Consider the following 23,861-nt stretch of genomic DNA (forward strand, 5'->3'; position numbering starts at 1 on the left):
TTCCCTGTGTCTTCTCCTTTGTACATAACTGTTTTTCTTTTGCTGCACCACACAAATCCTTGCTTTCCCCTGCTACACATATTGCTTTTGTAATGAAACCTTTGATTACTGTGCAACATTCCCTTTCCTCACCTTAAATATAAATAAACCTGCTAGTTATAAATGCATCCAGTTTGTCGAATATTTTCCTCCATTGGTCCAGTGTAGTCGCAAGCAGCTCGCCGGGAAGTTTTATCCCTCCGATTGGCCATGAGCCAGCGTGTACTTGGCAACTCCACTTGGCTGCACGTGATCAGGTAAGTTTAACGTAAGTAAGCATCGAAGGCACGAGGCCTCCCCTTGGTGCTGCCGCCCACAGGTAAGGTATCACGCAAGGTAGTGTAACCCTGCCGGATTGGTAGCACCAATCGGCACTCGCGGATGCTTAGTAATCTGTCGGAACGTGGAATTGTCCGTGCTCGGTGACCTCAAGACCAAGTGCTCGGGAGGAACTCGAACCCCGGATCCATAACAAAGTGATTGAGTGATGAGTGATGGGCCTAAAAATGATACATAGTGTCTCTCAAAAAGTTACAAAACTTCAGAAAAAAAAAAAAACTTGGTGGATGAGTTAGGTCAGTGACAAAAACAAGCCAATTCGATTTTGGAGGTCCAGATCCGGATCCTGCCGATCAGTGGGATACAAAATGTAAACTGTTCAGTCTGGCGGCAGTATGCGCTCCACCGAGTGCCGTTCTAGTTTCAGTTTGTTTCACCGGTCGCGTTATTTTCCCTTGTCCCCAGTCTCTAATTTATTGCTTGAAATAAATGTTTTGTTTATGAGAACCTATCTTGTGGTCACTGAGGGAACGGGGGCTCTGCAGTGCAATACGTAATTAGGCAATTAAATCCGTACGCAGGAACAATTGGGAATTGGCTCGCTAAAGCACCATTAGTTAAAACCAAAGTGTCCTCTGGCATCGCTCGGCCAAATTCGGAAAGGCCAGCAGTGCATGGTTCTTAAACCACTGACTGGTCGTGAATTGCGGGCAGACACAGTGATCTCTTTTCCCCTACCCTCGGAGCGGTTTGTCGGCAGTATTAGAGAACCTGTGGCCGTTACTCTGCAGGTCAGGAGTGCAATCTGGATGCTGGCCCAAATCCTGACATCATAACACTGGTGCCCAGAAGCGGAATTCTGATTTTTTTTTTCCATCGTTTTTGGTATTGAACAAGTGCTGTGGAGAGAAACTTCAGTTCCCCGTTGGAGGAGGGATGTTGGACCGACACCACCGTGGCCCCAAAGGAGATGGAAATGGTGGGCCCAAAAGAGAGTGCAGAAGAGTCACACCCCCCCCCCCCACCTGGTACACCAGAGCTCCCCTCCCACAAACTCCACGAGAAGAACAAGCCTTCATTGCCCAGCAAAGTCGATAGGGGCCTCTTAATGGCCATGCTGCGGAGAATGGGTGCCACACAGGACAGAATTTCGGCTGATTTGGCCAATATGAGAGGGCAAATGTTGGCTGGCCAAGCCAAGTTAGTGGGAAAGATTAGAAAAAGTACGAAGGGGATAATAACCGTGGATGAGGTTATAAACAGAGAGTAAATCAAAACAAAGACAAAACTAGAGTTCATAAAACACGATACCCTACATAGTGTTAAAATATTTATATTCTGTCGGACCCTGCAATTCGCGGATTCATGGTTCGCGGGGCAAAACTACATTCGCGCTTCATGTATTCACGTGTTTTATTCTTACTATTATTGTTATTAATTTTTTTCAATTTTTACACTTCAGGACTGGTCTTCTATATCCACCTGGGAAAGGGGAAAATCATCCAACATCACATAAAAAGGTGCAAAAAAAAAAAAGGATCCCCTTAACTACAACCCATTAAGCTTACTGTACCTCCAATCATCAACAAGGTCATGGAATCCATCATGACAGTTGACATAAAATCATTCCTTTTCTCCAAAAACCTCATCTCAGATCATCAATTAGGATTCAGACCTGGTCACTCTACCTTGGACATGCTGCTTTTACTCTCCCAACAATTGTATATGCCCTCAATATCAGACATGGCAATAGGGCCATCTCTCTGGACATATCTTGAGCTTCTGATATAGTCTGGCATCCTGCCTTGCTCTCAAAACTCTCTTCCTTTGGTATCCAAGGGCATCTCCACTCTTGGCTCGCAGACTTCCTCTCCTGTCGCAATCAACGTGTGGCCATAAATGGAGTTCTTTCATCCCCTCTTCCTGTCCAGGCTGGATTTCCTCAAGGTAGCGTTCTGGGCCCTGTACATCTACAGTTTCTACTGTCACTACCTTTCCAGGGAGACTATTCAGGTAGCTCTCAATGGAACCCTTTCATCAACTCTCCCTGTCAAGGCTGGAGTACCCCAAGGCAGTGTTCTAGGCCCCCATCCTATTCCTAATCTTCATCAATGATCTCACTGACTCTGGAAAATCCTCATCTTTTTGTCGATGACTCCACACTCTGCCGTGACAGCTCTCATCCTTCTGACAGACAGGCAGCAACCTCTTCCCTCTCCTCAGACCTTGACAAAATCATAAACTGGTCAAACAATTTTGCTGATGTATCCATCTTGTCCATCGTTTGCATTCTCACTTTTCCCTCTTGTTTGCTGCATCACTTATTTGTCTGTCAACGTCTACTTTCGCCCTATGCCCTGCTGTCATCATTTCCCCTTTCTCGTGCTGTTCCCCGATTTGTTCTGTGTTATCGCTCTTCCACAAGTCTCGATCATGTAACAATATACATATATATCTATATAAATATATATATATATATATTCTATTAATAAAAATTAAAAAAATTAAATATTTGTGCCCTGACATTCGTGGCATTTTTCAAGAACATATCCCCCGTGAATAGCAGGGTCCGACACTACTTCAATTTTAATAAATTAATAATTTTAAAGATCGTTAGAAAAAAAAAAAGACCAGTTTACTGAGAACAGGGGGCACTACATGAGCTGCACTCATAGCAATGATGCAACCAGCAGCTACACATGAAATATTAGACATTTTTGTCATGGGTGACTGTGTGGCAATAGTAACAATTGTCCAAAGACGTCGATGTGGGAGTGAGTTGTAGATTTGTGTAATTGTGCGAGGTATTTTATTTGTTGTTGGAATGAGTCAACAAAAAATCTCAAACGTACGTTCGTAAGTACGGGTTACTTGCTGGTACAAAATAATTAGCCACACAATTTCAGGTGGAGAAAGTAATAAGAGTGATGAATAAAACTATCATTTAAAAGCCTACATTTGTCATCAAAAATATTTAAGACGAGTGACTCACCGTGTACCATCTTTGTCTGACTGCAGCCGAAACCAGTCGTTGTCTGCAGATTTGTTATTCTCCACGTACTGCCAAATGCATGTGCAATCATCAGCATAGGTTTGCTTCAAGTTTGCAAGAACTGGTTGCAATTGGGAATATTAATCTTCAAAACTCAAGGCACAACCACCAAGTATAGTTGCCCAGCAGGAAAGGCTCACGTCTGATGTTTTGACGATAGAGTAGCCTTTATCCATGACTGTTCAGACAAGAAATTGTGTGCCCGGTGTTACGTGTCTTCCCAAGAGGAAGGGGGAAATTATATTACTGCAATAAGCAGATGGTGAGACCAAATGTTTGGTCGTAACGTGGGACTGGAGCCTTGCCTGATGGGCAAGTATACAAGTTGGTGGTGCCATCTATTTTGAATTAGCATCTTCTATTTGACTTGTAAAATTCCCAATGCCAAAAGTAATATTCTTTAATCCTTGCGAAGGAAATGTTCTCCTTTGCAATTATTAAAGAAAACAAACTCAAGGTTAGAGTACCCCAAGGCAGTGTTCTTCGTACAGAGAAAGACACTAAGGTTAAAATAGGTGAGCCAGAAGGGGAGGAAGAACCATAAAATGCAACTCAAAAAAGATGTTGTATTTTTACAGTGAATAAAACAAGTTATCAGGATGATTTTCATTCGGGTTGGCCTGTGTAGTGTTACATCTGAACAACTAGCACAACATGATGCGAAGAACCAAAGGTCAACTTCCACACATCATATGTGTTTACCCATTGTCTACCAACGTTGAAATTCACTCACAAGTACAATGATGTCTAATGATGTCTGCTGAACGTGACTTATGTACAAGCTCCTCCGTGAGCCTGAGATCATTCCAATAAAAAAAAAAAATCAATCAATCAATAAACAAACAAACAAACAAACAAACAATGATACATGTCGGCATCCCGAATAATATTGACACTGAAAAAAGACAGTTCAATGAATCAGTAACCACCAGCCACCAAGAGGAAAGACAGTAAGGTCCAAAACGAGAGGGAAAAGGAAGGATTGACAATTGACAGAACATATTCACATCACATTATCTATCTATAATTCCAGCAGTGTGTGTGTGTGTGTGTGTGTGTGTGTGTGTGTGTGTGTGTGTGTGTGTGTGTGTGTGTGTGTGTGTGTGTGTGTGTGTGTGTGTGTGTGTGTGTGTGTGTGTGTGTCTATTTGCGACCGCCGTTTCTCGACAACCACCAGTCCCATCTGTTTGAAACTTGCCAGGAATATTGCCGGGGCCCCGTGGATGTGCCTTTTCAAGGTTTGATATCATTCGGACAAGCGGTTCCCAAGTTACGGCCATTTATCTGTCAACCAATGACAGGACACCGTGCTATGACATCACGAATGATGTCACAATTAATGTTTTTAAAAATTTTTTTTTTTTTGGCACGATTGACGTCACAATTCTTTTTCTTTGTTTGGTATGACGTCACAATCGACACTGGGGACCTGATTATGTGCATTTTCAAAGTTTGATATCATTCTTCCTCATCCATTTCAGCTGTTTCCCAAGTGTTTCCCAAGGTTTGAAAGCTGTTTTATCCCAAGGTTTGAATTAATTAATTAATTCCAAGGTTTGGTTATTATTTCATTATCAACTTATTTAATTAATTAATCCCAAGGTTTGGTTATTATTTAATTATTAACTTATTTAATTATTTAATCCCAAGGTTTGATTTTTATTCAAATTATTAATTCATCCCAAGGATTGAATTTTCCCAAGGGAAACAGCTGTTTCCCAAGGGTTTGAAAGCTGTTTTTTTCCCCCAAGGTTGGAATTAATCGTTGTGCTTGGTCGACATTTGTGAATACATTTACAGGGAGAGGAACGAGAGAGGAGGGGGGAGAGAGGAGAGGGGAGAGAGGGGGCGAGAGAGAAGGGCGAGAGAGGGGGTGAGAGGGGGGTCAAGAGAGGGGAGGGAGAGAGGAGGGGGACAGAGGAGGGGGAGAGATGAGGGGGAGAGAGGGGGAGAGAGGGGGAGAGAGGGGGAGAGGAGGGGAGAGGGGCGAGAGAGAGGAGGGGGACAGAGGAGGGGGAGAGGGGGAGGGGAGAGGAGGGGGAGAGAAAAGGGGGAGAGAGAAGGGCGAGAGGAGGGGGAGAGAGAAGGGCGAGAGAGGGGGTGAGAGAGGGGGAAGAGAGGGGAGAGAGGAGGGGGAGAGAGAAGGGCGAGAGAGGGGTGAGGGGGGAAAGAGAAGGGAGAGAGGAGGGGGAGAGAAGGGCAAGAGAGGGGTGAGAGGGGGCAAGAGAGGGGAGGGAGAGAGGAGGAGGGACAGAGGATGGGGAGAGAGAAGGGCGAGAGAGGGCGTGAGAGGGGGGGCAAGAGAAGGGAAAGAGGAGGGGGGAGAGAGAAGGGCGAGAGAGGGGGAAGAGAGGGGAGGGAGAGAGGAGGGGGACAGAGGAGGGGAGAGAGGGGGGAGAGAGAGGGGTCATCACAATTCTTCTTCTTCATTTGATATTATGTCACAATTGATGCTGGGGACCTGATACTGCAGGCATGAAGCTGCACATACTGGCACGCACCTACAGGCCCGCCTCTACGGGCCCGCCCCGCCCCTACACTAGTCTATCTATAATTCCATCAATATCTGTGTGTGTGTGTGTGTGTGTGTGTGTGTGTGTGTGTGTGTGTGTGTGTGTGTGTGTGTGTGTGTGTGTGTGTGTGTGTGTGTCTGTCTGTCTGTCTGCAATCGCCGTTTCTCGACAACCACTGGTCCGATTTGTTTGAAACTAACTTGCCAGGAATATTGCTGGGGACCCACGGATGTGCCTTTTCAAGGTTTTATCTTAATCGGACGAGCGGTTCCCAAGTTACGGCCATTTATCTGTCAACCAATGACAGGACAGGGTGCTATGACATCACAATCAATATTTATTGATTTATTTTTTGCACGATTGACATCACAATTCTTCTTCTTCTTCTTCGTTTGGTATGACGTTACAATCGACGCTGGGGACCTGAGTATGTGCCTTTTCAAGGTTTGATATCAATCAGACAAGCGGTTCCCAAGTTACGGCCATTTATCTGTCAACCAATGACAGGATACGGTGCTATGACGTCATGAATGACGTCACAATGAATGTTTATATTTATTGTTTTTTTAAGGGGGGGAAGAGAGGGGAGCGAGAGAGGGGAGGGAGAGAGGGAGGTGAGAGAGAGGGGCATCACAATTCAAGAGAGGGGGTGAAAGGAGGGGCGAGACTAGGAGGGAGAGAGAGGGGGGTAAGAGAGAGGGGGAGAAAAAGGGGGGGCGAGAGAGGGGAGGCGAGAGAGAGAGGCAACACAATTCTTCTTCTTCTTCTTCGTTTGATATGACATCACAATTGAGGCTAGGGACCTGAGTATGTTTCCCAGGTGTTTCCCAAGTTATGGCCATTTATGATACGATTGGTCCGATCTAATTGAAACAATGCCCCAATCCAGTCGTCGTTTACGAGAGTGAAGGAACGAAGCTGCACATACTGGCACGCACCTCCGGGCACGCACCTACGGGCCCGCACTAGTTCAAAACAATTCCCATAGTCTTCAATTCACTTCGTCCGGCAGTCCACCAACTTTTTGATTCCTTCCAAAGTCTTCTTCACCTTGAATGCTGTGGATGTGGCTGTGAACAATGGTTGTTTTTTAAAAAAATTCGTGTTCGGGGAGGTGATACCAACACAGGAATTTCAAAATGATGTCATCCGCTCCAGAATGTTCGGCGTGCATGCGCAGAACTCCTGAGCAGCGATGTTGACTAGGGCATGTTAACGAGTATTGTGTGTGAGAGATAAGGATTGTAACTTAAAACGGCTCATAAATCTTCAAAAAAAAGAGCCATAAGTAATTGGAAAGGTAAATGAGAGAAAGTGGTGTGCCTCTGCACAACTAGAGTTGGAGAACTTTCTTAGCTCACCAATTAAGCTGAGATATTGCAGCTGATTGTACTACAAAACCTCCCGACGATATGGGCCAGTGAATGGCCTGAACTGTGGGCAGGCGGCCTCTGCCCAAACCCTTGACAGATCGCTCCCAGTGAGAGCTCTCTTCAGAAAAGCGGATACAACATCCATTCCATCTTCTGTGACCATTTTCATGATGAGCATTGATAAGTTGAATTTTTAAAGGAAAAAGCCAAATGTCTTCCTTCAGTAATCATCACACTGACGGGTGACCGATTCCCGTTTCAGATGAGAATTATCTTGTTGACTTGTGTGGACTTCTCTCCATGCATTGCCAGACAGGTTCAATAATCTCTGGACATGAACGTTAATACGCCGTCCTGATAAGCCCACATTCGCGTTTTATAACAAACCAGTATCTTTCAGCTTTTACACTTAGTGCCGAAAGAAAGTCCACATGTCCTTTCATATTTTTTTTGTACACCTTGTTGAGGCTCGCATGAGAGATAACACACAATTCACAGCAAAGGGGGCATGAGACAAGAGGGGCGGGAGTGGGAAGGACAAAACAGTGGGGAACAGAGACATTAGGAGATCTGTGGAAGAGAGAGGGATGGAGCGGGGAACATGGGGAATACAATATGGACATTACAGGGACTTTCAGGAAGGAAAGCAGGGAATTTGAAGGAGGTGGGTTTGGGTGGATTAATGAAGGTAGAAAAGATTGAGGATTTGGATGGGGGACGATAAGAGGTGGTGGTGAACAGCTGTTTTGAAAGCCTGGAGGGAAGAATGGGATTGCACAGAGTGAGGGAGTTTATTCCAAAGGCGGGAAAAAAGAGGAATGAAAGAGTGAAGGTGAGCAGTGATTCGTGATTTTGGTGGTTTTACCAGAAGGGGGTTGTTGGCGGACCTTGAGCACCCTGCAGAAATATGGTGGGGACAAATCGCAGAGACAGCAGGGGGGGGGGGGGTGAGACCGGAGAGGAGAGGGCAGAAGACAGAAAAGACTACCGACCTGCCTGCGGTGAGAGAGTGAGAGGTCCAAAGTCTCAGCCTCATCGCGGGAGATGCCAATGATCTGAAATGCCTTGGTTTCCACAGCGTGAAGCGGAGAAAGGTGGGAGAGCAGTACTCCATCAGGCTGCGGCCAAAAGCTTTGTACATGGTCAGGAGTTCAGGTGGGCCGAGGAAAGACTTTGCACGACGGAGGATTCCCAGTCGGCGACTGGCTATGGAGGCCAGGTTGGAGATGTGGCTTTCCCAGGAAAGATCATGGCAGATAGCGAGACCCAGAAGCTTGAAAGAAAGGACTTCAAGAGGATTGTTGAGAAAGTGGATGGGGGGAGGGGTTCCAAACGGTCCTTTCGGAGAGACATAGTGAGAGTGTGAGATTTGTCAGGATTGAAAAACATGTTCCACATGTTGGACCAGTTTGTGATTTTACCCAGATCTGCAGTGAGCAAAGAAGCTTCTGCTTACCGGTCTGAAGGATGACAGATGGTACGGCAGAGGGTGGAGTCATAAAGGTGGGTGGCAGAGGGTGGAGCAAGTAGATAAAGAGAATTTTGCAGAGAGTCCGAGAGATCATTGATGACCGTTTTTTGACCGTTTTTACAGCCATTTTTCCCTGCTGTGCAGGGGTTGGGCTTTTTCTTGAGGCAATGTTTTATGGACGGATGCCCTTCCTGACGCCAACCCTGGTCGCCTCTTACGACACAGGGATATGGTACACCTATTCTAACCGGGGCATACACCGGGACCAGTACACTGGTACTCATTTCGACGACCTCGGAAGGATGATAGGCTGAGTCAACCCCCTGGTGTTAATTCAGCAGCCAACGGGGCTTGAACTCAGGACCCTGGGATCCCAAGCCACCACCCTAACCACTAAGCCAACACCAGGCTTGGAGAGATCATTGATGAAAACCAGAAAAAGAACAGGGCCCAGAACGCTACCTTGAGGAACTCCAGCCTGGACAGGAAGAGGAGATGAAAGAACTCCAGTTAGGGCCACACGTTGACTGCGACAGGAGAGGAAGTGTGCGAGCCATGAGTGGAGATGGCATTGGATACCATAGGAAGAGAGTTTGGTGTGAGCAAGGGAGGGTACCAGACCATGTCAAAAGCATGTGATATGTCTAGGGATATGGCTCTGATTTCATGTCCGACATTGAGGACCTCCTTCCATTGTTGGGATAGAAATTTTCACCTTTTGTTACCTTATTGCCTGGAGTTAAAGTGCCTTAAATCAGACTTTTCCCACCTTTATTTAGACATCGTAACCTACAACTTCCAAAATAAAAAACAAATTCTACAAATTTCAGAAAATTAATAAAAAATACAAAACGAGAATATCTTGGTTGGGTGTCCATACCCTTTATAATATCAATTGTAAATTAGCTCAGGTGTGAACAATCACCTTCAAAATCACACACCAAGTTAATTGGCCTCTTGACTGTGTTAAATTGTAGTGATTCTGATTACTTCAGAATAAAATCAGCTGTTCCTGTGGGTTTCCTCTGCTGGGTCGTGCATTTCACAGCAAAAACTCAACCATGAGCACCAAGGAGCTTTCAAAACACCTCAAAGATAAAGTTGTGGAAATGCACAGATCAGGGGATGGGTATAAAAATATTTCAAAGGCCTTGAAGATCCCTTGGAGCACAGTCATGACGATCATTACGAAGTGGAAGGCGTTTGGTGCCACCAAGACCCTGCCTAGATCAGGCCGTCCCACCTAACTGGATGACCAAGCAAGGAGGAGACTGATCAGAGAGGCCACCAAGAGGTCAATGGCAACTTTCCATCCATCCATTGGGACCATACTCTGTGCAGAGCGTTGGTGCTACCGAAGCAGACTCCTTGGCTAATGGACACAATCCTGGATGGGTCACCACTCCGACACAGTATACCAGCATGCTGGTACTCATTTTGCCAACCTCAGAAGGATAAAAGGCAGAATCAACCCCACCTGGTAGTAATTCAACAGCCGAGTGGGGTTTGAACTCAGGATCATGGGATCCCAAGCCCACCACCCTAACCATTAATTGCAACTTTGATAGAGCTCCATGCCTTTCTGGCAGAGACTGGTCACTGTGTGCATGTGACAACAATATCCCAAGCACTCCACAAGTCTGGCCTATATGGAAGGGTGGCAAGAAGGAAGTCATGACTCAAAAAAGGCCACCTTGAGTCCCGTTTAAGGTATACCTAAAACCACTCTGGAGATTCTGAAGCCATGTGGTAAAACGTTTTATGGTCTGACGAAAGCAAGATGGAACTTTTTGGCCAAAATGCAAAATGTTAAGTTTGGTGCAAACCAAACACAGCACATCACCCAAAAATCACGACCCCTACTGTGAAGCATGGTGGTGGCAGCATCATGTTATGGGGATGTTTCTCTTCAGGGTAGAAGGGAAAATGGATGTAGCAAAATACAGAAAAATCCTTCTGGAAAACCTGCTGCCATCTGCAAGAAAGCTGACATTGGGATGGAAGTTCACCTTTCAGCATGACAACGACCCAAAGCACAGAGCCAAAGCGACACTGGAGTGGCTAAGGAACAAAAAGATTAATGTCCTTAAGTGGCCCAGTCAGAGCCCCGTCCTCAATCCAATCGAAAAATCTGTGTCATGACTTGAAGATTGCTGTCCATCAACGGTCCCCACGCAACTTGACTGATCTTGAACAATTTTGTACAGAAGAATGGACAAATGTTGCCCAATCAAGGTGTGCAAAGTTGGGAGAGACCTATCCCAACAGACTCACAGCTGTAATTGCTGTCAAAGGTGCTTCCACCAAGTATTAACTCGGGGGGGGGGGGGGGTGGACACTTATCCAACCAATATATTCTAGTTTTGTATTTTTAATTAATTTTTGAAAATTTGTGGAATTAATTTGTCACTTGGAAGTTGTGGGTTACGATGTGTAAATAAAAGTGGAAAAAGTTTGATTGAATGCAGTTTAATTCCAGGCTACAAGGCAACAAAAGGTGAACATTTTAAAGGGGGTGTAGACTTCCGATAAGCACTGTGTACCTCTATTATTTTGTCAGCAAGTACACGAAATTCTGGGAATCTTCTCTGAAATGATCTCTGCATTCTCTTCGGTGACTGTTTCAATGTCCGTGTCATATATATATATATATATATATATATATATATATATATATATATATATATATATATATATATATATATATATATATATATATATATATATATATATATATAGTACATATATAAAGATGTGCTGCTCAATGGTAAACCATCCCATCTTTAATATAAAAGGAGCTCAGTCTTAGCGTGTCTGTCCGTCCATCACTGCATCCCTTCGGCAACAATTGTCCTACAGGGGACACCACTAATCAAGCCCAATCTGCAAACAGTCTCAATCAATCCCGTTTCTCATGTCGATTAAATTCAGAAAACACTTGCTATATTCAATACTGGGTTTGTTTTTTAAAACATTTCCACATTATTCATGTAACAGTAATATATCGCCATATTAAACAGTAGGTTTGATGAAACACCGCCTTCTGCTCAACTTGCAACACAGGTGAGAAAAGGATACGAAAAAAAAGCAGCTGATAATTCAATAATTTATTTGCACGATTTTTAAAAAGGGTGAAGGTTAATTTTTCGCCAGGGGACCCCTTCTCGTTATTTTTAATACCTGCAAGAAAAACTAGAAGCCTATTATTTTTGAGGTCAAAAGGTCAAAGGCTCAAAGGTTGCATAAAATCAACAATTTTCATCCGATTGACTCGAAATTTGATCTGAATTTGCATATTGGGTCAATTAATTGGTTCACCAAAAATCAGAACGATCGATTTAGCTCTTTTGACACGTCAACGGTTTCCATGGCAACAATTTTACCCCATTTAAATCAAACTAGCGCGGGCCCGTAGGTGCGTGCCCGTCGGTGTGTGCCAGTATGTGCAGCTTCGTTCCTTCGCTCTCGGAAACGACGACTGGATTGGGACATTATTTCAATTAGATCGGACCAACCGTATCATAAATGGCCATAACTTGGGAAACACCTGGGAAACACTCAGGTCCCTAGCGTCGATTGTAATGTCATATCAAACGAAGAAGAAGAAGAACAATTGTGACGCCCCTCTCTCTCGCCCCCCTCTCTCGCACCGCCTCTAGTCCCCCTCTCTCTCACTCCTCTCTCCCCTCTCTCCCCACCCCTCTCTCTTGCCCCCACTCTCCCCCCTCTCTCTCTTGCCCCCACTCTCTTGAATTGTGACACCCCCTCTCTCTCACCCCCTCTCTCCCTCCCCTCTCTCCCTCTCCTCTCTCGCCCCTCTCTCTTACCCCCTCTCCCATCCCCTCTCTCGCCCCCTCCTCTCTCCCCTCTCTTGAATTGTGACGCCCCTCTCTCTCACCCCCCTCTCTTGCCCCCCTCTTGCTCCTCTCTCTGTAAATGTATTCACAAATGTCTACCAAGCACAACAATTAATTCAAACCTTGGGAAAAAACAGCTTTCAAACCCTTGGGAAACAGCTCTTTCCCTTGGGAAAATTCAAACCTTGGGATTAATTAATAATTTGAACAATTAATTCAAACCTTGGGAAACACTTGAGAAACAGCTGAAATGGATGAAGAACAATATCAAACCTTTTAAAGGTGCATACTCAGGTCCCCAGTGTCGATTGTGACGTCATACCAAACTAAGAAGAATTGTGACGTCAACCATGCAAAAAAAAACATTCATTGTGACGTCATTCGTGACGTCATAGCACTGTGTCCTGTCATTTGTTGACAGACGTTATTGGTCATTATTGGTTGACAGACAATATATAGGTCGTTATTGGTTGACAGACATTGGTCATTGTATCACGTTATTCTTTTTATTACTGCCAATTATTGTGCTATTATTATTATTAATATGCTGTTATCATTATTCTGAGATATCTTTGGGGAAAAAATGGCATGATAAGGTGGAACGACACTTCAGCTGCGATATATACACCTTTCCAACACTGAAAAAAAGCAATAAAATGGCCGTAACTTGGGAACCGCTCGTCCGATTAATATCAAACCTCGAAAAGGCACATCCGCGGGTCCCCGGCAATATTCCTGGCAAGTTTCAATCAGATCGGACCGGCGGTTGTTGAGAAACGGCGGTCACACACACACACACACACACACACACACACACACACACACACACACACACACACACACACACACACACACACACACACAGCTGGAATTATAGATAGATGGGACTTTTTGTGATTTCTATTATTGCCAAACCTCAACAATTTTTCAAGATATCAAATTGAAACAGACAAAGCTTATTTATACGCATGTGTATAATATGTGTATAAAATCTGGTCAAAATTAGCACAGGGTCAACACCATCTAAAACGTACTCAACACCTTTAAGGTGACAAAAATAAAACGTATCAACCAAATTTGTTATGCACAACATTCCATCATGTAAAACACTTGATAGGTCAAATTTTCCAAATTACCAAATTGCTATTTCCATGGCAACGATTGTTTATTTGGATTTTGCAAATATCATGCCATGCACATCTTTCGCTTGTTTGTTTGTCTGTGAGCAGGATATCCCAAAAGTTGTGTGAGGATTTGGATGAAATTTGGTGGACAGGTTGGGAATGTGACAAGGAAGAAGTTATAAGATTTTGGTGAAGATCCGGTTCGAAATACGAGAATTTTAAAAGTGATTCTTCACCACTGAGAGTGCTCGTGCTAAAAACAAAATATTGCACAATATCTCAACAAGTTATGGACAGATTCGGATAAAACTTGGTGGACAGCTTGGGTGAGTGACAAGGACGAATAAATTAGATTGTGGTGAAGATCCAGATGCGGATGTAGATACAATAATTTTATTAATTTTTTTAAGTAATTCTTCACCATTGAGAATTGGGGCCAAAAACGATATGTAGCACAATGTTTCAAAAATTTGTGAATGGATGACAAAACTTGGTGGATGAGTTTGTTAGACGACAAGAACAAGCCAATTAGATTTTGGTTCAGGTCAGGTGATTTGGCATACCAGAGGGATACAAAATGTAAACTGTTCAGCCTGGCACACATATGTCTGTGATCATACACATATTATACACACATATGTCTGTGATCATACACATATTACACACACATATTGATATGTGATGATAACATATTATACACATATTGATATGTGATCAAACACATATTATATCCACACACATATTGTTATGTGATAACATATTATATACATACATATTGATATGTGATCAAACACATTATATCCACACACATATTGTTATGTGATAACATATTATATACATACATATTGATATGTGATCAAACACATTATATCCACACACATATTGTTATGTGATAACATATTATATACATACATATTGATATGTAATCATACACACATTGAAATGTGATCATACACATATTAGGAACACACCTATTGATATGTAATCATGCACATATTATACACACCTATTGATATGTGATCATACACATTATGTTGTTGTAGATTTCCGCCCGTCCGGTGTGCGGGTGACCGCCTTTAGCTCAATTGCGGCCGCGCGCGCCCACCGAACGAGCAATCTAGTTGTAGCTTCCGGATCAATGCCGAAACCCAGGTACGGGTGTTTTTAGCACACCATAAACCAGCCAACTCTACTGTCCACGCGCTACAGGGTTGATCGCCGAATTGTCGATGTACCTAATTATTCGTGCGGACAGAAATGCCGGGTGTTTATACCTCAACGGGACCTGTACGAAAACGTGCCGCTTTAAGCAGCTCGTTCCGTTTGCGATTGCCGAGCGGTTTTATATCTCCAAGCCCCGTCGGACCAGATGTACGTTTTATCGGCTTATAGTCAGCCAGCTAATATCCCGAACGCAATTATGGCAGAAAGTGACACGACGAGCAGATTAACATTCAAAAATGGGGAACATTTATTCAAACACAAGCAATGCAATGAATGGGGGGGGGGGGGGGAATGAGGAAAAAGACACGAGCAAAAACCTACAGCTGATGTCTATTATGTAATGTACATGCACTTAATCAGTTTGTTACTTATGGACAAAGCACAACAGACTTTCATGCAAAACCCAAGAAAGAAAGGAAGAACCGGGCTCGTGAGCCTTTATAATTCGCTCGGAGCCGGGATGGCCGAAGGGGCTCCGAGAGACCGAGCGGGCTACCTGGTTCGGCGACCCTCGGTGTCTCTGCCCGCACTCCAACCTCCGAACTCTCCAGCAACCCACCCCAACTGCGACTCCACCACACCAGTGCAGCGCGAACTTGAACGCCCTCTCCCAGCGCTCTTCTCCAAGTCGTTTTTTCTCAACTGGACTCCGCGGACTCCAACACTCCAACAACTGACATCTTGGCGTTCCAGCATGGCTTTTTATCGGGTTTCTGGGGGGGGGAGGTGCTCGCTCTTTCACCTTCGACCCTTCACCCCCAGCTGGCTCCGCCCCTTTCGCCATTTTGATCCGACCTTGCCGTCAAACGCGGCCGTGTTAGGAATCACCGTCAGAACGCAGCCGTGTTTGAAATCACCGGCTTCACGCGGACGTGGTTAAGATGGTGAGGAGATGATGGCGGTTGTGGAAAAGATGGTGAGGAGATGATGGCGGTTGTGGAGAAGATGGTGAGGAGATGTTTGTTTGTTGTGGAGAAGATGGTGAGGAGATGATGGCCGTGGTGGAGAAGATGGTGAGGAGATGATGGTGAGGAGATGTTTGTTTGTTGTGGAGAAGATGGTGAGATGTTTGTTTGTTGTGGAAAAGCTGGTGAGGAGATGTTTGTTTGTTGTGGAGAAGATGGTGAGGAGATGTTTGTTTGTTGTGGAGAAGATGGTGAGGAGATGATGGCCGTGGTGGAGAAGATGGTGAGGAGATGATGGCGGTTGTGGAGAAGATGGTGAGGAGATGATGGCGGTTGTGGAGAATATGGTGAGGAGATGTTTGTTTGTGGTGGAGAAGATGGTGAGATGTTTGTTTGTTGTGGAGAAGATGGTGAGGAGATGTTTGTTTGTTGTGGAGAAGATGGTGAGGAGATGGTTGTTTGTTGTGGAGAAGATGGTGAGGAGATGTTTGTTTGTTGTGGAGAAGATGGTGAGGAGATGTTTGTTTGTTGTGGAGAAGATGGTGAGGAGATGTTTGCTTGTTGTGGAGAAGATGGTGAGGAGATGTTTGTTTGTTGTGGAGAAGATGGTGAGGAGATGTTTGTTTGTTGTGGAGAAGATGGTGAGGAGATGTTTATTTGTTGTGGAGAAGATGGTGAGGAGATGTTTGTTTGTTGTGGAGAAGATGGTGAGGAGATGTTTGTTTGTTGTGGAGAAGATCGTGAGGAGATGTTTGTTTGTTGTGGAGAAGATGGTGAGGAGATGTTTGTTTAAAATAAAAGACAGAAAAGAATAACACTACCTCAAAGGTTCACAGCCTGACACACGAACAATGCCCGTTATACATCGGTGGGGAAATCTAACCTGGAACACACACTTATCGACATGATTGATCTTCGGGGAACCTGAATGGTGATCTGTAAATTTCCACAACCGTAACAATATACACACATATTGAAATGTGATCATTTCAAATATTATACACACATATTATACACTCATATTGATATGTAATCATACACATATTAAACACACACATATTGACATGTGATCATTTAAATATTATATACACACATATTGATATGTGATCACACATATTATACACTCATATTGATATGTAATCATACACATATTAAACACACACACATATTGACATGTGATCATTTCAAATATTATACACACATATTATGCACTCATATTGATATGTAATCATACACATATTAAACACACACATATTGACATGTGATCATTTCAAATATTATACACTCATATTGATATGTAATCATACACATATTAAACACACACATATTGACATGTGATCATTTCAAATATTATACACACATATTGATATGTGATCATTTAAATATTATATACACACATATTGACATGTGATCATTTCAAATATTATACACACATATTATACACTCATATTGATATGTAATCATACACATATTAAACACACACATATTGACATGTGATCATTTCAAATATTATACACTCATATTGATATGTAATCATCCACATATTATACACTCATATTGATATGTAATCATCCACATATTAAACACACACATATTGACGTGTGATCATTTCAAATATTATACACATATTGAAATGTGATCACATATTATATACACACATATTGATATGTGATCATTTAATTATTATACACACACACATATTGATATGTGATCACACATATTATATACATCTATTGATATGTGATCATTCAAATATTATATACACACATATTGATATGTGATCACACATATTATATACATCTATTGATATGTGATCATTCAAATATTATATACACACATATTGATATGTAATCATCCACATATTATACACTCATATTGATACGTAATCATACACATATTAAACACACACATATTGACATGTGATCATTTCAAATATTATACACTCATATTGATATGTAATGATACACATATTAAACACACACATATTGACATGTGATCATTTCAAATATTATACACACATATTATACACTCATATTGATATGTAATCATACACATATTAAACACACACATATTAACATGTGATCATTTCAAATATTATACACTCATATTGATATGTAATGATACACATATTAAACACACACATATTGACATGTGATCATTTCAAATATTATACACACATATTATACACTCATATTGATATGTAATCATACACATATTAAACACACACATATTGACATGTGATCATTTCAAATATTATACACTCATATTGATATGTAATCATCCACATATTATACACTCATTGATATTTAATCATCCACATATTATACACTCATAATGATATGTAATCATACACATATTAAACACACACATATTGACGTGTGATCATTTCAAATATTATACACACATATTATACACTCATATTGATATGTAATCATACACATATTAAACACACACACATATTGACATGTGATCATTTAAATATTATATACACACATATTGATATGTGATCACATATTATATACACACATATTGATATGTGATCACACATATTATATACATCTATTGATATGTGATCATTCAAATATTATATACACCTATTGATATGGAATCATACACATATTATACACACACATATTGACATGTGATCATTGAAGTATTGTAAACACATTTTGATATGTGATCAAACACATTATATCCACACATATTGATATGTGATTATACACATATTATATACACACATATTGATATGTGATCATACACATATTGATATGTGATCATACACTTATTATATTGTTACGGCTGTGGAAATTCGTAGACCACCATAAGGACCTCAGATCAGTTATGACGATAAGTAATTGTGTAGTTAGATTTCCCCACCGTTGTTTAGAGGGAATTTCCATGTTCACAGGGCTGCGATCCTTTGAGATAGCCGTTTTTCTTTTGCTGTCGTTAGTTTGGACCAATCATCCCCCAACAACCAAATCGCCACCACCAATGCCCCCAAACAACTACACCAAACCACCACCACCTTCGGCCCCTTCACCTCCACAACCCCACCCCGCAAACATCGCCTCACCCCTACTCTCAAACGACGCCCGCCAACAACCAAATCGCCACCACCAACACCCTTCCCAAACCACCACAGCAAACTCCCACCGCCTTCGCCTTTCTACCAAACGTCGTGCCATGGGTTGTGAATGGGATCCTTTCGAAGGAAAAATCAGATCAAGAATGATTCACACCCAGTTTTCATCCATCCAATGGCTGAGCATCAGGTGGTGTAGCCCCGCCCCCAAACCCGCTGTGATCCACAAATTTGCATATGCGCTCCTCCCCCAGCCTATATAAGCGCGAGCACAACGCAGCTCGAGGCAGAGTGCAGTGTCGGTGGGGCAGTCAAGTCGAGTGCAGTGTCGGCAGGCAGTCAAGTCGGGTCTGTAGAGTGGCAGTCTGGAGGGGTCGGAGAATAGGACGGAGCTCGAAGAGGCAGACGGCGGCAGTGTCGGTGCGGCAGTGTCGAGAGACGGAGCTCAGAGCTGAAGTCTGAAGGCAGGGGGGCCGATCGACGGAGAGGAAGGAGCTCAGAGGGTCAGCAATTCCCCTCTCCCTTACCGTGCTCCGCGCTAGGAAAGCGCCGGTAACCCCGTCCGTTCCCCTCCCCAACCATGGTGCCGACAGTGAAACACGTGCCTGCGCAGAGAACGCCGGAGAGAGCTCACCGGCCACGCCAGGGGCACGAAGCCAGGCGCAGCTACGCTGACATCACGGCTTGCCTGCCATCGCACCACGAGGGTGTGGGTAAGACCCTTCGGTCTCGTGGACCTGGCCACTCATCCAGGTTCCACACACATTTGGTCCACGAACCTGTCTGCCACCCTTGCCTTTGAGGGTGGTTTTTTCCCTTGCTTTTGTGTAAATGCATGTGGTGGCGCCGTCTTGTAAGTAGAATTGTCTAAGTGTGCGTGTGAAATAAAGACTGTATTCGGTTGTAACTCTGCCTTTGCTTGCTTTCACTGTTATACGTGCATGATTTTCTGTATGGCTGTAAAATACGTGCTTGTCTGGGTGTGAAATAAATGTGCTTGTTGAACTGTTCCCCGTTTCGTTGCATCCTTTCCCTTGTTTGAAAGTCCCATCTTGCATCACGGAAGGAATTGGTAGAGGGGTGTAAGCACCCGGTAAATAATCACGTCCGTCGGGGCCGGCGATAACACCGCTCGGTTATCACTGAAGCATGGAACGGACCGCTTCAGCGGTTCGTGTCCTAGGCCTGCCAGCGGCGAGGTACGATCGCCCGGTTAACTACCCGCGCAGGTACTTAGGTAGGTCGAGTTTGGCGAACAATCCTATCCTGCGCGGGTGGCCGATTGGCACGATTGTGGTGTGGTCGAAAGACCCACCCGTGACTAGCTCCTGGCGGTAGTTCCAAGGAGGGTCACGACTGAATTGTCCGTTCCGGTGGGCGACGCGGTTGCGATTTGAGTTACGTGGCCGATTGCACGCCGGGCGGACCGAAATTCGTAACAATATACACATATTGATATGTGATCATACACACATTATATACAGACACATATTAATATGTAATCATAACATATTATATACAGACACATATTAATATGTAATCATAACATTATATACAGACACATATTGCACCACACACACACACACACAAACACACACAAACACACACAAACACACACACACACACACACACACACACACACACACACACACACACACACACACACACACACACACACACACACCTCACCGTAATGAGCGATTGGTATTCTTCTTTCAGTCGTTGTGGCCAATGTGTTCGGTCCCGTGGACCAGCCGTGCAACGCAGCATTGGAATACCACTTAACGTTCGCTTCGTCGCCTCATCCACCATTTTTTATTTTTGTTGATTCTGAAGAAATCAATCGTCTGATATTTTTAACAATGGATCACGTTGTCCGCACAATTTTATATAATGGTGACTCATCTGAGACCAATTCCAGTGTGGTTTTCCACAATTTTTTTCTTCTTTTTTTTTTTCAAATTCGTTCACATAATTGTTGAGAGGGACGGAGTGCGACCCAAAATAATTGCGGCTAATTGCACAAAGTGACTGAAAGGAACAAGTGTCATTTGGTGTTGCAACGCTCATTTGAATCATTGGGCGGTGTATGTGACACACATTGGCGGAAATATATACGTCACGACATTCACCGGAAATTAACTTTTGAACCGGTTATAGTCTCTCACGATTGTACAAACACTGCAAGTTGTCAAAGTTGTGAATGGGAAACGGTTGTTGACGAATATAAATGGTTTTCATTAAATTTCGGTGATTGATGTGAATATGTCTCTCACACTGTACTTTGCTTTGTGAATATGCTCCGTCCATGTGTTTCCACATGTATATTCATGTACCGCCCATGTGTTTCCACATGTATATTCATGCTCCGTCCATGTGTTTCCACATGTATATTCATGCTCCGTCCATATGTTTCCTCATGTATATTCATGTACCGCCCATATGTTTCCTCATGTATATTCATGCTCCGCCCATATGTTTCCTCATGTATATTCATGCTCCGTCCATGTGTTTCCTCATGTATATTCATGCTCCGTCCATGTGTTTCCTCATGTATATTCATGCTCCGTCCATGTGTTTCCTCATGTATATTCATGCTCCGTCCATGTGTTTCCTCATGTATATTCATGTACCGCCCATGTGTTTCCACATGTATATTCATGCTCCGTCCATGTGTTTCCACATGTATATTCATGCTCCGTCCATGTGTTTCCACATGTATATTCATGCTCCGTCCATATGTTTCCTCATGTATATTCATGTACCGCCCATATGTTTCCTCATGTATATTCATGCTCCGCCCATATGTTTCCTCATGTATATTCATGCTCCGCCCATGTGTTTTCTCATGTATATTCATGCTCCCTCCGTGTGTTTCCACATGTATATTCATGCTCCGTCCATGTGTTTCCTCATGTATATTCATGCTCCGCCCATGTGTTTCCACATGTATATTCATGCTCCCTCCGTGTGTTTCCACATGTATATTCATGCTCCGCCCATATGTTTCCTCTTGTATATTCATGCTCCGTCCATGTGTTTCCTCTTGTATATTCGTGTTCCGCCCGTGTGTTTCCTCATGTATATTCATGCTCCGTCCATGTGTTTCCTCATGTATATTCATGCTCCGTCCATGTGTTTCCTCATGTATATTCATGCTCCGTCCATGTGTTTCCTCATGTATAGTCATGCTCCCTCCGTGTGTTTCCTCATGTATATTCATGCTCCGTCCATGTGTTTCCACATGTATATTCATGCTCCGTCCATGTGTTTCCTCATGTATATTCATGCTCCGTCCATGTGTTTCCTCATGTATATTCATGCTCCGCCCATGTGTTTCCACATGTATATTCATGCTCCGCCCATGTGTTTCCTCATGTATATTCATGCTCCGTCCATGTGTTTCCTCATGTATATTCATGCTCCGTCCATGTGTTTCCTCATGTATATTCATGCTCCGTCCATGTGTTTCCACATGTATATTCATGCTCCGTCCATGTGTTTCCTCATGTATATTCATGCTCCGTCCATGTGTTTCCACATGTATATTCATGCTCCGTCCATGTGTTTCCTCATGTATATTCATGCTCCGTCCATGTGTTTCCTCATGTATATTCATGCTCCGTCCATGTGTTTCCTCATGTATATTCATGCTCCGCCCATGTATTTCCTCATGTATATTCATGCTCCGTCCATGTGTTTCCTCATGTATATTCATGCTCCGTCCATGTGTTTCCACATGTATATTCATGCTCCCTCCGTGTGTTTCCTCATGTATATTCATGCTCCGTCCATGTGTTTCCTCATGTATATTCATGCTTCCTCCGTGTGTTTCCTCATGTATATTCATGCTCCGCCCATGTGTTTCCACATGTATATTCATGCTCCCTCCGTGTGTTTCCTCTTGTATATTCATGCTCCGTCCATGTGTTTCCTCTTGTATATTCATGCTCCGTCCATGTGTTTCCTCATGTATATTCATGCTCCGCCCATGTGTTTCCTCTTGTATATTCATGCTCCGTCCATGTGTTTCCACATGTATATTCATGCTCCGCCCATGTGTTTCCACATGTATATTCATGCTCCGTCCATGTGTTTCCTCATGTATATTCATGCTCCGTCCATGTGTTTCCTCTTGTATATTCATGCTCCGTCCATGTGTTTCCACATGTATATTCATGCTCCGCCCATGTGTTTCCACATGTATATTCATGCTCCCTCCGTGTGTTTCCTCTTGTATATTCATGCTCCGTCCATGTGTTTCCTCTTGTATATTCATGCTCCGTCCATGTGTTTCCTCTTGTATATTCATGCTCCGTCCATGTGTTTCCACATGTATATTCATGCTCCGCCCATGTGTTTCCACATGTATATTCATGCTCCCTCCGTGTGTTTCCTCTTGTATATTCATGCTCCGCCCATATGTTTCCTCTTGTATATTCATGCTCCGTCCATGTGTTTCCTCATGTATATTCATGTACCGTCCATGTGTTTCCTCATGTATATTCATGCTCCGTCCATGTGTTTCCTCTTGTATATTCATGTTCCGCCCATGTGTTTCCTCATGTATATTCATGCTCCGCCCATGTGTTTCCTCATGTATATTCATGCTCCGCCCATGTGTTTCCACATGTATATTCATGTACCGCCCATGTGTTTCTTCATGTATATTTATGCTCCGCCCATGTATTTCCTCATGTATATTCATGTACCGCCCATGTGTTTCCTCATGTATATTCATGCTCCGTCCATGTGTTTCCTCATGTATATTCATGCTCCGTCCATGTGTTTCCTCATGTATATTCATGCTCCCTCCGTGTGTTTCCTCATGTATATTCATGCTCCGTCCATGTGTTTCCTCATGTATATTCATGCTCCGTCCATGTGTTTCCTCATGTATATTCATGCTCCCTCCGTGTGTTTCCTCATGTATATTCAT

General features: G+C 43.3%; 1 protein-coding gene across 1 annotated transcript in view; it reads right to left on the reverse strand.

Moving 5' to 3' along the window:
- UFC1 (ubiquitin-fold modifier conjugating enzyme 1) overlaps nt 1-20,895 on the reverse strand; it is a 40,467-nt gene extending 19,572 nt beyond the window's left edge. The window contains exons 1-2 of the mRNA XM_085861018.1: nt 20,612-20,895; nt 3,311-3,378 (exon numbers count right to left, since the gene is read on the reverse strand). Of these exons, the coding sequence (XP_085717144.1) occupies nt 3,311-3,378; nt 20,612-20,734 (191 nt within the window). The 5' untranslated portion in view covers nt 20,735-20,895. The remainder of the gene's footprint in view (nt 1-3,310; nt 3,379-20,611) is intronic.
- Between the last annotated feature and the right edge of the window lie 2,966 nt (nt 20,896-23,861).

This window comes from Eptatretus burgeri, chromosome 2, assembly GCF_056783735.1.
Source record: "Eptatretus burgeri isolate ZD-2024b chromosome 2, Ebu_testis_v1, whole genome shotgun sequence".
Taxonomy (NCBI): domain Eukaryota; kingdom Metazoa; phylum Chordata; class Myxini; order Myxiniformes; family Myxinidae; genus Eptatretus; species Eptatretus burgeri.